This window comes from Adiantum capillus-veneris, chromosome 11 (assembly GCF_014529385.1).
Source record: "Adiantum capillus-veneris isolate H3 chromosome 11, ASM1452938v2, whole genome shotgun sequence".
In the NCBI taxonomy this organism is placed as follows: Eukaryota; Viridiplantae; Streptophyta; class Polypodiopsida; order Polypodiales; family Pteridaceae; genus Adiantum; species Adiantum capillus-veneris.
Window position 1 is genome coordinate 88870085 of NC_140941.1, and position 15139 is coordinate 88885223.

At 42.5% G+C, this 15139-nt stretch overlaps 1 protein-coding gene across 5 annotated transcripts in view; it reads right to left on the minus strand.

Moving 5' to 3' along the window:
• Nucleotides 1-13796, minus strand: part of LOC147447612 (uncharacterized) — a 39557-nt gene extending 25761 nt beyond the window's left edge. Inside the window, exons 1-18 of one of the 5 annotated variants that reach the window (XM_086523331.1) lie at nucleotides 13463-13796; nucleotides 12556-12643; nucleotides 12121-12209; nucleotides 11641-11769; nucleotides 11197-11368; nucleotides 9916-10195; nucleotides 6898-7037; nucleotides 6724-6813; nucleotides 6558-6626; nucleotides 6304-6420; nucleotides 5907-6140; nucleotides 5686-5832; nucleotides 5482-5596; nucleotides 3381-3562; nucleotides 3179-3298; nucleotides 1505-1559; nucleotides 1280-1416; nucleotides 1100-1193 (exon numbers count right to left, since the gene is read on the minus strand). In XM_086523331.1, coding sequence (XP_086379457.1) covers nucleotides 1100-1193; nucleotides 1280-1416; nucleotides 1505-1559; nucleotides 3179-3298; nucleotides 3381-3562; nucleotides 5482-5596; nucleotides 5686-5832; nucleotides 5907-6140; nucleotides 6304-6420; nucleotides 6558-6626; nucleotides 6724-6813; nucleotides 6898-7037; nucleotides 9916-10195; nucleotides 11197-11368; nucleotides 11641-11769; nucleotides 12121-12209; nucleotides 12556-12561 — 2176 coding nt within the window. In that variant the 5' untranslated portion in view covers nucleotides 12562-12643; nucleotides 13463-13796. Of the gene's footprint in view, nucleotides 1-1099; nucleotides 1194-1279; nucleotides 1417-1504; nucleotides 1560-3178; nucleotides 3299-3380; nucleotides 3563-5481; nucleotides 5597-5685; nucleotides 5833-5906; nucleotides 6141-6303; nucleotides 6421-6557; nucleotides 6627-6723; nucleotides 6814-6897; nucleotides 7038-9915; nucleotides 10196-11196; nucleotides 11369-11640; nucleotides 11770-12120; nucleotides 12234-12291; nucleotides 12520-12555; nucleotides 12644-13333 lie in introns of those variants that run through there. The other 4 variants (XM_086523330.1, XM_086523328.1, XM_086523329.1 and 1 more) reach the window with 4 other exon arrangements.
• Nucleotides 13797-15139: the final 1343 nt, after the last annotated feature.

Sequence of the window (15139 nt, forward strand, 5' to 3'; positions counted from 1 at the left end):
CTTGAGGAGCAATCTGAAGTGGAAGAGACAAAGGAGATTCTCGTTCTGGAATAGATACTGGCTCTCAAGGAAAGGAAAGTGAAAGGTAAGCTGGATATTTAGTCAAGTTCAAGAATTATCCGGCATTGGATGCGAAATGGATAGAGGAGGAGGACCTAAAGCATCAGGGTCCCAAAAAGCTAGCGCTAGGTAGCCAACGCAATTTATGGAAATCCGTACAGGTGCCACGTAAGCAACGTGAATCACGGAAATCCGTATGGCATTAGCAACACAAATCGCGGAGGCCCATACTACCGCCACGTCATCAACCTTTTACGCGTATCTTTTTAGTCTTGGTCCCTTTTGGGGCACCTCACCTTTGAAAAGTTTCAACAAACTCACATGAAATACATTGTGAATCTTCCAAGTATTTGGTAACTTCAGTCTGAAGGATACATCATTTATCTTTTCCTGAATCTGAAAGGGCCATAGTATCTCATACTCAACTTTAAAAAAAGTTGCTCCTTACCCTTTCGTTTTCATAGGCGTGCCTTCTCAAAGCGTAGAAGCACCCAATCATCTTCCTTCAGCTGCAAGTCACGTCGATGCTTGTCTGCTGCCATCTTATGCCTTGCTTGAGAAAAAGTAGTCTCCAGATCGTGAACATATTGATATGCTTCAAAATTCTTATCCATGGGGCTTAGAACAGATGGAATCTTCGTAGCACCCTCAATGATCTCAAATGGTGCCTTCCCCGTAGACGTATGCACTGTGTCGTTGTAGGCAAACTCCACCAAGGGCAAATACTTCTCCCACTGAGCTTTCTGATCAGAGATGCAGGACTTCAACAAGTCGAGAATCACTGAATTCACAATCTCCAACTATCCATCTGTCTGTGGGTGGGAAGAGGACGAGAATTGTAACCGAGTACCAATATTCTCCTAGATCGCCCTCCAAAACAAACAAGTAAAACGGGGATTTCTATCTGAACCTATAGACTAAGACATGCCATGAAGTCGATACAAAGACAAATGCATACATACATATAACATATGTATATATAGAATCTAGAATCTAGATATATACATACATTAGATATAAATATCAAAATCCATAATACCTTTCAAAGTGACTTCAGATAGCTTGAGCCCATGCTCCACTTTCCAAAATCCCAAATATGTCATAGATCCCAGTAGTCCCGCAAAAACGATGACCTGAGGAGAATCGAGAAGCAAGAAATGAAAGATTTTACCCAATGACCAATTGAGAACATTCTAAAGAGGAAGCCGGGCAAACTTACCACAAACACTTTAAAAAGGTTGCTATCAAATAGTGGGGCGTAAAATTTGGCGACAGCTCTCGATAGGGGAGTTGATGCTACACTGTCCTGAATTGATGGACTAGAACCATCGACATTTTTAACTACTACATGAGAACCTGCATGTCAGGTTACAGATAAAATGGTTAGCCATTTCTCTCCATCACTAGATAACACAAGAGATTCAGAATTGTAGAGTTGTCTTACCTTTCTTCCCTCTCCGCCCAAATAATATCCATAGGCAAGGGTCGTTGATGTTTGACTGCATGAAATGTTTAGTAGGGGAGTTCATTCTTATGACGAGTTAGAAAAACAAGACTGCTTTTGCTAATTGTCAACAAACTTCAAGTAAATACGACTCTTTAGGTTGAATGAATATGCTATCACATCTAGAAGGTTTGTTTTTATATTTTAATCAAGAAAATATAGTTGAGGACTGAGACATGTTTCATTGTATACCATTTTTCAGTATGTACTATTTCTGTTGTCAAAGACAGTTTTTTGTAGATGCATCTGATTGAGGAACCATATTCGCGGATGCGCCCGAGCACGATTGAAGTATGATTGGGTTTTTTGGACTTTACTCATCATATAGTTCTTTGCTTGGATTCTAAAGTCCTATGGTGCTTCACTGCATTCTATGGTTGCTCCTTTGTATTTTTTTAAGTGTCGTATGTGGAGTGTTTTAAGTGTGCCATATGGAATCCAACGTATGGAATTGTGTACATCCATACCCGTCTAAGTCTGATGTATGGTTTACGTATGGGAAAACTATGGTCAAAGATGTGTGGTTAGTTGTAAGGGCAGTGATTTGCTGAACCTAAGTGTCCCTTCTACACTCTGAAAGTAGAGGAAAAAGTATTCTGGGCATATTGTGCTATTTCACATAATTTAGCACGATCACATGTTGGGAAATGACTTCATTGTTATACAATTCCAACTCTTGGGCCTGCTACCATAAACATGGGCAAAACCAACATAAAGCTACTATGAGTCCCAAGTTTTCTCCAATCTTGTGAAGATAGAAACTGCAGCGAGGCATCCTTCTGAGCAGTTACCATTTTTATTTTCTTCATAATTTAAATAGGGTCTTCTCAGTAACATAGAGACTATGTTTTCTTATGATTGGTTATCAGCCTGAAATTGTGGCATTTTGTCATGCTAAGCATTCTGCAATGATGTCATCTAGTAGGTTCAACCCATTCCCCCTTCCGAATATTGGCCATGTATCTGAATCGAGCAGGGGTTGCATATCATCAAGGTCCTGGCAAGAGCATAACACGGTAGCCCAGATTTATAGCGTCAAACCAAAACATGGTGAGACAGTAAGGGATTGTGCTAAGACCTCAGGTGATCCACCTTAAGTGGAGGATTCGGTCAAGTATTCAAGGGCCCCGGCAGCCTGAATATACCCTGTGAACATAGGTCTCCCTTTTGAACGAGTTGAAAGGGACTTGATGAACCCACAATCGAGCCTCACCATTAAGTTGATTCATTTAGAAGAATCCCTTGCTCATTTAGTTCTCAGAAATTTGATTTTTACTTTATTTACTTCTCTGACACCTTTGGGGTAATCTCCTACTACTGAAGGATAAATTTCTGCCCTTTGAGTCATTCCTCCGGGACTAAACCGCTTGATGGATGCCTGTTGTCAATAATCATACAAGAACACTGTCGACTTTTTAACCTGGCTGCACACCCTCAATGTCAACCTCCAATCAATGAGAGCCATCTTACAGATATCTCTTGTGTCTCACAGAAATAAGCTAAAGAAAAACAAAACGGTACGTGTGCACCGTTCTTAGTTCTCCCTGTGTGTTGTAAAAAGGCGATCAACCTTGTTCTTTATTATTAATCAAAGAGAGAGTGAGAAGCAACTACCGTCACTCTTCTTGCATCCAATGCCATGAGCGGGATGAAAATTAATAGCATCCCTAGTGTATGGATGGTAGCTGTTATCCCCATTTGCCAACAAAACCAACGAACGATTGGCATTCGACTCTATTTACAAGAGAAAGGAAGTCATTAAATACCTTGTAGATGATAATGGCCAATAACTCAATTTGTAAGAAGCTTAACTTACAATAGATGAAATGAAGAATGATGCAAGAACTGAGAATGTTGTTAGCACAACAGAAGGACCAGCCAGGGCTGTTGTAAGGCTCATTTCATGTTCAGGTATTGTCGAATCGCTGAAGGATTTAACTTTTGGGTCTTCTATAAAGTTTCGTAGTATTGTCACGAGAACGAAAACGTCATCAATTCCTGTCAAACAATAGGGTTATCAACTAGCGAGATTTCAAAGTCCTGGCAGCATTCCACACAAGACATTTTGAAGAGCTTAAATGCGTTCAATTTGAGGACCTGTAGACTTGACTCTTTAGACTGCCAATTTCAACTTTTTTTTTTCTCTGTGACATGGCATGTAAGCACATTCACACCTATGCTCGACACTACCCGACTTTTTAAAGATCTACTGTTTGATCTATTAGAGAATGATTCCAACAGCCAAAGCAAGTCCCTTTTGAAAAGGTGATCCCTTATGGCAATTTCTTAAAGCTTCCATCTCTGATGAAGCTTTCATGTATTACCGTCAATTTTAACATCTTAATCAAACTTGATGTGGATGTGCTCATTACTGTGGGGCTGGCTCTTGAGAGCCACTACTTGTCTATCATGGTCCTCCACCATGTACTACCATTGGTTTTCAATAGCTTCAAGAAAATGGCTGGCAGAGAGAGAAATGAAATGAAATGAAATGTTATATTAACGTCTTCAAAAGGCCAAAATGACCTATGAGACCAATCAGTTACAAAATAGTGAATCTAATACCATGTCTGGGTACAAAAGAACTAGAAAAGAACTAGAAGTGGAACAAAATACTACTACTACTACTACAATCTAAAACTACGTGGGTGTAGCAGCTGATACAATAGGTACCCGGTAAACTGGATGTAACAGTGTGTGAAACAAAGATGGAAGAAATGGTGAGGATCCATCCTCATCTGCACTCTGGATGTCGAGAGAGTATGGCTCGAATCTTCTGTTGTAGTCTCCGTCGATGCTGTGTAGCTCCTCTCCTCAGTCGCGGTCGTCTGTATCTCTGTAGCTCCAATGCTCGGTCGATGAGAGTGCCAGTAGTGGTCGAATGAGTGTGGGACGAGCTCTGCAGTGGTGGCTGCTCCTCTGGCTGTCCCATATCTAGTGAAAAGAAATCTGTAATGTGTCTCTGGGACTGCCTCTCTCTAGCTCTCCCCAGTAAAGTGTCTCTATACTTGTGTAACTCAAGTAGATATAGTCCAAGACATCTCTGATCCTCATAACTCATGACCCTAGATAGAGGACCAAAACCCTCTCTGAATAAGCAGTGGAAACGCCCCCGTATCTCATAGAACACTGTGCAATGACATGTAGTGCAACTCTGTCTCTGGCTCTCTCTGGCATAATCGGCATATCCTGCTGTCTGCTGGTATGCCTCTGAATCTACCAGTCTCAATCTCGAGCTGATGTGAGGATGTGCGTATCTGACCAATGGCACAACGCAAACCATGAGACATATGTGTGTCCATGTAGCTGGGCCGAATCACAAACCCATCTCCTGTGAGGTGGAGAAGATGCTCTCTATAGAAAGCCATCTTCGTGCTCAACTCCTGAGGCGGCTCTATCCATGTCCTCCTGGTGTCGAGCTGGATCAGGTCCTCACGAATGAGTCTAGTGATCTCCACCCGTGTAAGAGACAGCGAGGGTGCCTGAAGAGAATACTGGAAAGGGGGCAACCTGTCCATGGTGAAGCCATGCATCTGAAACCATGAAGTCATCTGTGCATACCAGCATGAAGTGTCCCCCTGTAGAGCTAACTGTCTGGAAGACTCAAGGGCCAGTCTAGCATATCTGTCTCTAGTAGTATCCCATAGGCTGTGCACAAAGGACACTGATCTGGTAAGCGCCTCAATCTCCATGGGGGGGGCAGCTAGCTCTGCTCGAATGATCGCGTGAGGTACGGAGGCCTTGGCTCTAATCAATCGGGAGATCATAGATACCAAGGGCCTCTCCATACGTCTCCAACCATCCTGGCCTACAGAAGAGAGAGAGAGAGAGAGAGAGAGAGAGAGAGACTTTCAAACCAGGCAATACACCTTTGGAGAGCAATGCAGAACGAATCCATGACAAACAAGGGAGCATACCTAATCCAAGAGCAAGGAAGGGAACAACTGATCCTGCTAGAGGAGTAAGCTTAATACCAACAGCGGCAGTCAATCCATAACCAGAAACCACCGCAAAAGCTACAACAGTCAAGCCCTGCATTGTCTCAACAATCAGTCAAAAAGAAATGGCTCTGAAGAGAATAATCAAAAGCCTCTTTAATGCAAAAGAACCATACACCTTACCACCAGAACAAGCGCTGTGTGAGAATGCACGGGTGTTTTGAAATTAGCGAAAGCCAAGAACGAATACAAAGAGACCAGAGCGGCACTCAGAATTATTTGCCAAATGGGTGTTTTGTTTGCGTCAATTAGCACATCTTGAGTCGATCTCTGTTACAAGGATATAATTCAGAAAACCATTCAGCCTCTAGAAAGCAGTTGTGCTCTGACAATGCGTTACCTACCCACATGGTGAATTGTACTTGAAGGTCTCCAAACTTTTTCCCAGTTGCAAAGTTTGTATGAGACTTGCTGTCTCTTAGAGGAGAAAGCTTGTCGATCATTAAGTTCTCAAATTGCAACACCATTTCCTTCCTGGCTGAGGGTTCTAGACTGGCGTTGAGTCTCTTTGTAAGGAGCTCAGTCCAAAGTGGATGTTCATGGTGAAAATTGTTTGATCCCCATCGAAAAGCCCCAATCTTCACAAATCAATCTGCTCAACTTAGAGATCTATTGAGGATTGTGAAATATGTATCCATCAATGACTACTTTCAACAGTCCTTGAGACTTGAATTGAAACGGTCACTGGACATAATGAACCAAGTAAAAGCTTAAGCCCTTATGCCATGAAAAAAACTTTACCTTGCTTATGTTGCCAGACGCACCACGTTCAACACTACCAAACGCCGCTGTAATAGGGATGTGAGTGCCAAACCACGTAAGGCAGCATGGTTTATTTTTTAGCAAGCATTGGACAACCTTCACAAAAAGTTAAAAACTTCGTAAATATCAATGCAGAGATTTTTTGATAGGTTCTCAGAGTTGTCTCTTGTCAAAATGAACTTTTGAAATGTGACTCAAGCTCTTTGCACTGATGAAATCTCAAACACTATTACCGGTGGCTCAAGGAAATTGGTGCTTGCATTCTTCGCAGTATTGATTGCTCCATTAAAGTAGCTCAAAATCTGCAAGCACAGAACTATTATGGCTTCAAGAGTTCCAAAATAAAAAAACAGAAGCAATTGGACATTCCTATATTTAGTTCATATAAACATGCTCTACCTCCTCACTTGACATTTCCTTGTAGGATTGCCGCCAATTATATCCCATGGCTGCGAAAGCTGGCAATGCAACTTTTAAATCACGAACAATCTAAGACATAAATTGAGTATATGAGAGTCCTTCAAGGCTCGATGAAAGCTGCTAGTAGGATAAAAGACAGTAGAGGCAGCTAACCTGCTCGACTTCCCCGTCAGTGTAAGCACCACTCTTGTCCAAGGTGCCTTTCAATTTGTTGGTGCACAGGTATTTAAGGAATTGGCTCTCAGCAAAGTACACAAGTAAACTAAGTGCTGCTGTAGTGTCATTGTATGCCACTGGCAGAGAGAAAAAAGTGATTGCATTCAGGTGGATTAACTGGAAAACTCTAGAATCTAAGCAGCAGCTACAGCATGATGCAATGATGATAAGAAACAGATCAGCTACAGCGGCACTATGAAAAGCAGCAGTTATGCTCATGAGCTGAGCTACAGAGCTGCAATATGTAATGGTGAGACAGCATGCTGGTAAGAAACAGAGCTACAACATGAAAAGCTGCAACTACGCATTTAAGCTTATTCAGGTGATGCAAAGCAGGCTCAAATCAAAATTGTTACTGATGTTGTTTGATGAGACTGGTCACAACGACATACTAGTTACAATGATAATTGGAAGCAAGCGCAAAGCACCCAGCCTTGTACCTTGTTGAAGCAATATAAAGATATACCAAAAGGGCCCCCAGGGTTTTGGAGCAGTACACTCTGGGAGTGGAACTCTGCCACTCCGTCTCTCTCGCGTGGATTCTCTCTCTCTCTCTCTCTCCAAGTTGTTTGAAGTGCTAAAATTTTGTTCCAATCTGTTCATTTCAGTTGGCATGTGGGTGCCCTCCCGTTATAGTGGTATCAGAGCTTCAGGTGCTCCCCCTTCAGCACCAAAAAGCACAAGGGCATCCTCCCAACAACCTACACGTTCTATTCCGATTGGGGGAGTTTTCAAGAACATGGTGCAACCAGCTGCTCACTTCTACTCGTTGCAACTGCCTTTGCCACCACCTCCACACACACACACACACACACACACACCCAGTCACCTAGGTATAACGGTTGGAGCCTGTATGCCTACCCCTATTATCCACATCCTGGATTTGCACCACATCAACCAAAGGACTTCAAGGATGGTGGATCTACAATAAATTTCACATTCTCGGGAGTGAAAGATAGACAAAAGCCTTACAATTCCTGCAATAGTTTGACAATATCTATTCCTTGGGGAATTACAATGAAAAATCAAAGATCTCTTGAGTTGCCAGTTTTCTCAAAGACAATGCTCTGCAGTGTTGGAGTTCTAAGCTACCAAGCCGCACACTCCAAGGACTTGGCAAGCTTTCAAGAATATTTTTGCCCAGAGTCACATGACATCCCTATTTGAAGTGTAGCTTTTGTCAGAATGGGGTAACCTGAAAATGCTTGCCACATGAATCATAGAAGACTACAACCAGTGGCTCCTAGATGTCTATCTTCCGGTGTCTTCTTCAAGTTGATACCCTTGGAGGACCAGTGTAACAAACTTGGACACTCTAAGTCGGGAATCTACCACAACACACGTGAGAAAACTGAAAGAAATGAACAAAACTGAGAGAGAGAGAGAGAGAGAGAGAGAGAGAGAGAGAGAGAGAGAGAGAAATGAAATGTTATATTAACGTCTTCAAAAGGCCAGAGTGACCTATGAGACCAAACTGATACAAAAGTGGTGAATCTGTTACAATGTCTGAAAAGTGTGAAAGTGTGAAAATAAATGCGAAAAACTAAATACAAAGTATTAGATAAACTTCTTAGGAGCATTTTGGGTGTCTGGCTAGAATGCTTCTAATCCTTTGTTGTAGTCTCCTCCGGTGAAGTGTGCTTCTGCATCTCGGTCGTGGTCGTCTCGATTTCCTAAGCTCAATCGCCCTGTCAATGAGGGTGCCTTTGGTCTGAATGTGGGTACTCGTTTGTGCTCGCTGCTGGCCTCTTGCTTCTCCTTCCATTCCTGCTTCTCTCGATCCGAAGAAATCTGTGATCTGCCTCTGAGGCTGTAGAGAGAGAGAGAGAGAGAGAGAGAGAGAGAGAGAGAGAGAGAGAGAGAGAACACTGCACGGCGAAGCTCCGCGCGTAGAGAGATTGGCCCAATGATTGGCGCCCCTTTCAGTATTTCTTTATTATAAATGCTTCACAAAAAGTACAATGTCCGAGGGTCCTTGTCTCAACAATGCTCCCAAGCTTATTTGCCTAAGACTGAGGCCTTGTCACTTTATTTATAGGCCCTGGCCTTCCAAAAGTAGTGTACATGAAAATTTCAAGTCTGAAAGCATCTGGATCCCAAAAAGCTAGCGCTAGGCAGCCAACGCGATTTACGAAAATCCGTACAGGTGTCACGTTAGCAAAGTAAATCACAAAAATTCGTACGGCAGCCACATTAGCAGCGACCATCTTATCACTCAATTTTGGGTCAATCAAATGCACCACAGTTTAAGATCCAAGGGACTTGGAAGAACACAATCCCTCTCATAATTCTTTGGGGATGTTAGTAAAATGCTCACCACGTTATGTATCTCGACATAGCCCAAATGTTGGCAGTAGAGTGACCAGCAATATCAACACATGTTTCTTGGGCCCCTTTATTTTGCTCACATTGAGTGAGGAAGTATGATAAGAGCTCAACGGCTTCTATTCCAACACCAATACATACACAAACGAAGGTAAATCTCTCTCTCTCTCTCTCTCTCTCTCTCTCTCTCTCTCTCTCTCTCTCTCTCTCTCTCTCTCTAGACTCTCTCTCTTTTTTCTTTGTTAGTGATTTACTCATCGATCAAACACGAGAAAGGACACAAGGCCATTCCAAACGACATATGCAAAGGGACTTTCACAAGAAGTTTTGGACAAATTCTCACAATAATTCCCAACATCATGAGCTTCTGTGAGGGAGGCACCACATACCTAGCTAGGTACGATTGGGGGCAGGGGACCGCCAGCCCTGTGGGGGGGCCGGTGGTCCCCTGCTCCCAATCATACCGAGCTAGGTATGCGGTGCCTCTCAAACAGAAGCTCATGATGTTATTCATTGTATGAAAAACACTGGAAAAGATTCCGTTTTCCTACATGAGAAAATTTCTAAATCTTCTTGTGTTTTGAAGGATTACAAAACAACGGGAGAAACCCACTATTGGGGATGAGTTACCAGGTTGTTCAAGCTGTTGAAGTTCTTCAGGGTAATCAATGTCTCTTCCTTCCTTGAAGCAGTCCATCGGAGAGAGCTTGTAACAAGGAAAGTAATCAAAGCCCCAATCAGGGGGAAGCCCATATAAGGAACGATTAAAATCCGGGAATATCTTGAGAAGAGCCAGCGTATCTAGAACGCATGATGACACATTGCGATAACCCCAAGCCAGGTAGTTGTCACGCCGAGCTGGTCCCTTTCTCAAGCTCAAGGGGGCAATTGGTCTTTCGCAGAAGTCACCCTGCAGACAGAATATCACATAAAGCTACTTGACAGACCATGCCATGTGCTTTACAGCTAGTCCAATATGCTTCAATCTGGACTTCAACTGCTTATTGAACATACAAAATTGAATGAGAGAAGGAGAGAAAAGATATGATAAAAATGATATGATAAGAATGGGGGACAATAGGGCATTGAGTTGTCATTTTCCGACACACTTTAAGCATACAACATAAGGACAGAGACCAAAACAAGCTCTTTTTCTTGATCTGGAGTGACCCATTGCTGAAAGCTAGTAATCAAGCTCTGCTTGCTAAAATTTTCAACACGCCAGCCATGGGCATTGACCGTCGGTACTTTTGAAGTGGCTAGCAGTGCATTTCTCATTATTTTCACAATTGTGCATGCATGTCTGTAGTGTGGATTGGTTTTGTGATTCTCTGTTAAGTAAGTTTGTGGATAAATCCGTTATATGCATCCAAGAACGTCTATCAAGTGTAATATGTTGGTGTGTGTTAGGAGATGGAGAATTTAAATTTAAGCTGGACTGACCAAGGTGGTCGAGTTGGTCCATGACCAGGCATAAGTGGCGAGGGGTATGAATGCCCAAGGCCAAGCTAGGGGGACCTCGGTCGGTCGTTAAATTACTCGTTAAATTCTCCTTCTTCTAGCATTGTTAGTGTATAAAGGGGCTCCCTTCCGAAATTTCTCACTTTAGTGCTGGCCATTTGTCCAGGCCTTTGACTATATTGGGTATGAGGAAGGAGATAACAAGATTGATGGTTTAGAGCCTTGAAGTTCTGGTGATCTATTTTTGGGCTAGCCACACACAGCCATTCTTTTTTATTAGTAGGTAGACTTTATTTTTGAGTAATCTTGACAAGACAAATGCCGCTTTCTTGAATAGCAAAGATGCCATTGACAACATTGAACATAATCAATACAATAACCAGCCTATTCTCTGCCGCACAAATAGATAGAACCATCACTATAAAAACTGAAAAAAGGGAATTCATGTACCTGATTGAGCTCAACTGCTCTTCCATCAAGTTGAAGAGTCTGAGTAAGATTGTATAAAGGCTTGACAGCTTCCGTTAAAGCATCCATAGCAAGACCATAGTCAGGCAAGGCATCATCCAGTGATGACTTTGAATTGATGGTCACAGACTCCTTGCGTGGTAGTCCGCCGAATCTATGAAAATAGTCTGATTACTAGGAAGCAACACGCTTCACGGCATGCACACATCACATTGAATGCACTTGGATTCCAACCTATGTGCAATTTTGCGGATCTGCAATTACATAAACTTTAAGTGCATTTACTGCCACTCTCCTCTCAAGCAATGCAAGCAGTGAGAGTGCCATGACACCCGAAGGGAGTCGCCCCTAACTCTCTATGCATCTTCATTAAAAAAGAGATTGAACAATCACACATCATGCAAAAGTTAGTGTTCTTCAACTTACTGAGCATTGAAGAAATCTTTCTCTGGGACAACTCGGGAGTTTTGTTCCACCCATAAAACCTCAAGGTCTGACTCCTCCTTTGCATTCCTCAGCCCGATGCAAAATGATGCAAGCAAGATGATTCCAATGCTGGGGAGGAAAAGAAGTGCAGCAAACACTTCCAATAAGTAGAAAAAAGAGTATGTATATCATTGAAAAATAGATCGTGTGCGCTCATATCAATCTTTCACTACTCAAGGAATGGCTCAAACCACTGATTAGCAAATTCCATTTCATTAAAGAACTCCGACATCAGTACTATGCGATGCTTCTCATTGTAGATCACCTAAAGCCTAATGTTCTTGATCTCTATTATCAATTTGTGGCAGATATGCAATAGGATGCTCTAATATGACATTCCTCAATTTAAAAGGGCTCCTTCATTGCTAAAAGATCAGGACCATCTGGTTATGTAAAAGAAGACAAGATATGCAGGCTTACAGCATCGGTATGAATGGGCGATGTGCCACAAATGCGCCATAGTTGGAGAACAATCGATTGACAGCCTCATGATACCTCCCAAGCAGCTTCTGGAAGGATTGCATGGATAACATCAAATACAACAAGTAGTCAACCGATCAGTAGAATATGCTGCTAACAACCATTAATGACCTCAACTCTGCTTCCTCTACAATCACTTATCGACTTCGACAGCAAAAACTCTTTTCCACGCGAATACATGCAGCAAGACAAAGGAGCAACAAAGTGCTTTCTGCTAATGCATTTCCCCTAAATGAATTTGGAGCAAGAGTGTATAGACTCCTGTATGGATGTGATGGTAAATGAGTGCATACATGTGAGCAAGCATGGGGAGTGTGTGTGTGAATATGAGAGAGAGAGAGAGAGAGAGAGAGAGAGAGAGAGAGAGAGAGAGACCCCCATGTTGTATTGAGAGGAATTTGCGAAGCAGACGGCTCTCCGCCAATACTCACAGCAAAAAAGTCTTCACTCTAGATCATACAGCCTGTACATTTTGAATCAGATCCTTCATGAGTAAAGTCCCTCTACTCTTATACGAAAAACATGACGGCTTTCTCATTCAGTCAGTAGTAGCAAGTATGCAAACGACCTCTGGGTTGTAATAATATGACTGCAAGTACCAACACATGATTGCAAGCAAAAATTGTTCTTAACTGAACGAGTGGGCATTATTGGAGCACTGTAGACATAACTACTAAAAGCTTTGCTCTCTTTTAGTAGACAGTTTGAAAGCAATTTGAGAAAGTGTTTGATTTGGAGAAAATTTCATGCAAAATTGAATGAGGCACTGCCAGACCGCCGGTGTTTCAAAGAATCTGTGGTCAACGTTTACACGATGATATGGTGGTAGTTTTCATTGCGATGACAGCTGAACAGCCTGGCCTTCTTAAACTAGCCAGCCGATGATCGGGCAGCTCTCCTGCTTCACTCAATCAATTTTGGGCTGTTGATTCCACACCACCGCAAGCAAGCCTCGGCCATCGATGACAGCGATCAAATATGGCCAGCCCAAACCTTGTAACCCTAGCTCTTCATTGGCATATATACCTGGGCTTCTACTGAGAACGATCTCAATCCATTCTATAGAAGTGAATCAGAGATGCTCAACAGGCAAGCAAGACAAAAGGGAGACATTTCAACGATGGAGCTAGAGATTCAGTGTGAGTGCGCGCACCTAGAAAAAGCTATGGTGTGCACGAGTGTGCCGACTAGTCTGCGTATTAGCGACACTCCTGACTTCACTTCCATATCCGCCAGCTGCTGATTACCTACTCCGAGAGTGCATGTCCAATGGGGCGTATACCTTGTCATGTGTAGCTGCTTCCATGAGCTCTGCGGGTAAAAGAATGGCTATGGGGTGGAGCTTTTTTTCCTTTCTGATTTTCTTTTGTAGGTTTTGGGCCTTTTTATTTGGGGGGTGAGGGGGTTGTCACGAGCGATTTTCTTTTGTAGGTTTTGGGCCTTTTTATTTGGGGGGTGAGGGGGTTGTCACGAGCTTGCAGCCCCTTCAAAGGTGGAGAAGGGAATCACGGGCAGCTGTGAGCTGTGTGTGGGCTGGTTTGCTCGCTAGACGGAAGCCGTACTTTCTGTGTTCTTGAGTTCATGCGCGAAAGTAAAGAGCGACAGTGTGTTTGAGCCTTGGCGCATGGAAGAGTAGGTGAGCCTCAGCATTTAGCACTGATTGAGTGGAGTGAGTGAGTGCGCGCGCGCGCTGTGATGCATTTAATCTCAGAACGTGTGGTCAAAAATCTTCTTTATTTTTTGCGTCATTATGGAAATTATGGATGATGGTCTACTGTGGTCAACTTGAAGTTGAACGAAGATTGATTTCAAAAAAAGGGAAAATTATCAAAATACCCCGCTAATGTGTGGAAATTCCCAAAATACCTCTCAAATTTTAAAAATTCCCAATAATTTGTCATGAATTCCCAAAATGCCCTTCAAATTTTCCAAAATTCCCAAAATACAGAGTAAATTTCTCTGAAAACAAAAAAATTTGTAGCTTTTCATAAGAAGAGTGATTGTCTACCATACAGGATGCTAAAACTAAAATTTGAGTTGGTTATGCAGGCTTTGGAGATGAATTGCTTCATTATTTTTTAGACATAATTGCCTTTTTCTGCGAGGTAATTTGCGACAAATTACATGCTAAGGACTCAAAAAACGATCTCAATTGTCAAACAAGAATAAAGATTAGAAAACCTGAAGAATCCAACAAAAATAGATACAAGGGTATTTTGGGAATTTTTGAAATTTTAGGGATATATTGGGAATTTCCACAAATTAGAGGGGTATTTTGATAATTTTCCCTTCAAAAAAAGTGTAGTTTTTATGGGTAATTTATATATTTTTTTCAATTTACAAAAAAAGTAAAAAATACCCTAAAATTGGTAAATTGCTCGTCAAAAAGCAACCTTGGACTATGACCTAGAGTCATCGCAGTCCAGGGTTGGGGGCTGACAATCTTGGCCATCCATGCGGACACCCTTCCCTATCGTAATCCACAAGCAAACACCGATCATCAATGCTTGGCAGCTCAATCCCCATAATCTCGAGTGCATTTGTCCAATAACTGACAGCGACATGTGCATGAAAGAAGAAGGTCCACATCAACCAGGTCACGTAAGGAATGGCGACGTGTGCATGAAAAAAGAAGGTCCATGTCAGACAGGTCAATGCAAGCAATGTAGTGTCCTCTATGCACGTTCAATCTTCAATAGTCGGCCCTCGAAAACTAGCTCTCGCCATGGCTCGTGGCCTCCGCACTGCTCACCATGCGATCGCAAGCTTTCCAAGGGAAGGACACTCAGTGTCCACTCCCTACCCCTTCACTATATGCGATCCATTGACCACCTATTTCAATAGGATCTAGAAGCCACACCTACCATTAGGCATGCCGCATCGTAGTCTCGGTTCCGTCAACAAGAGTATCTCCCAACAAAACAATTTTCCAAAGTGCACTCAATTCCTTTAGATTTCT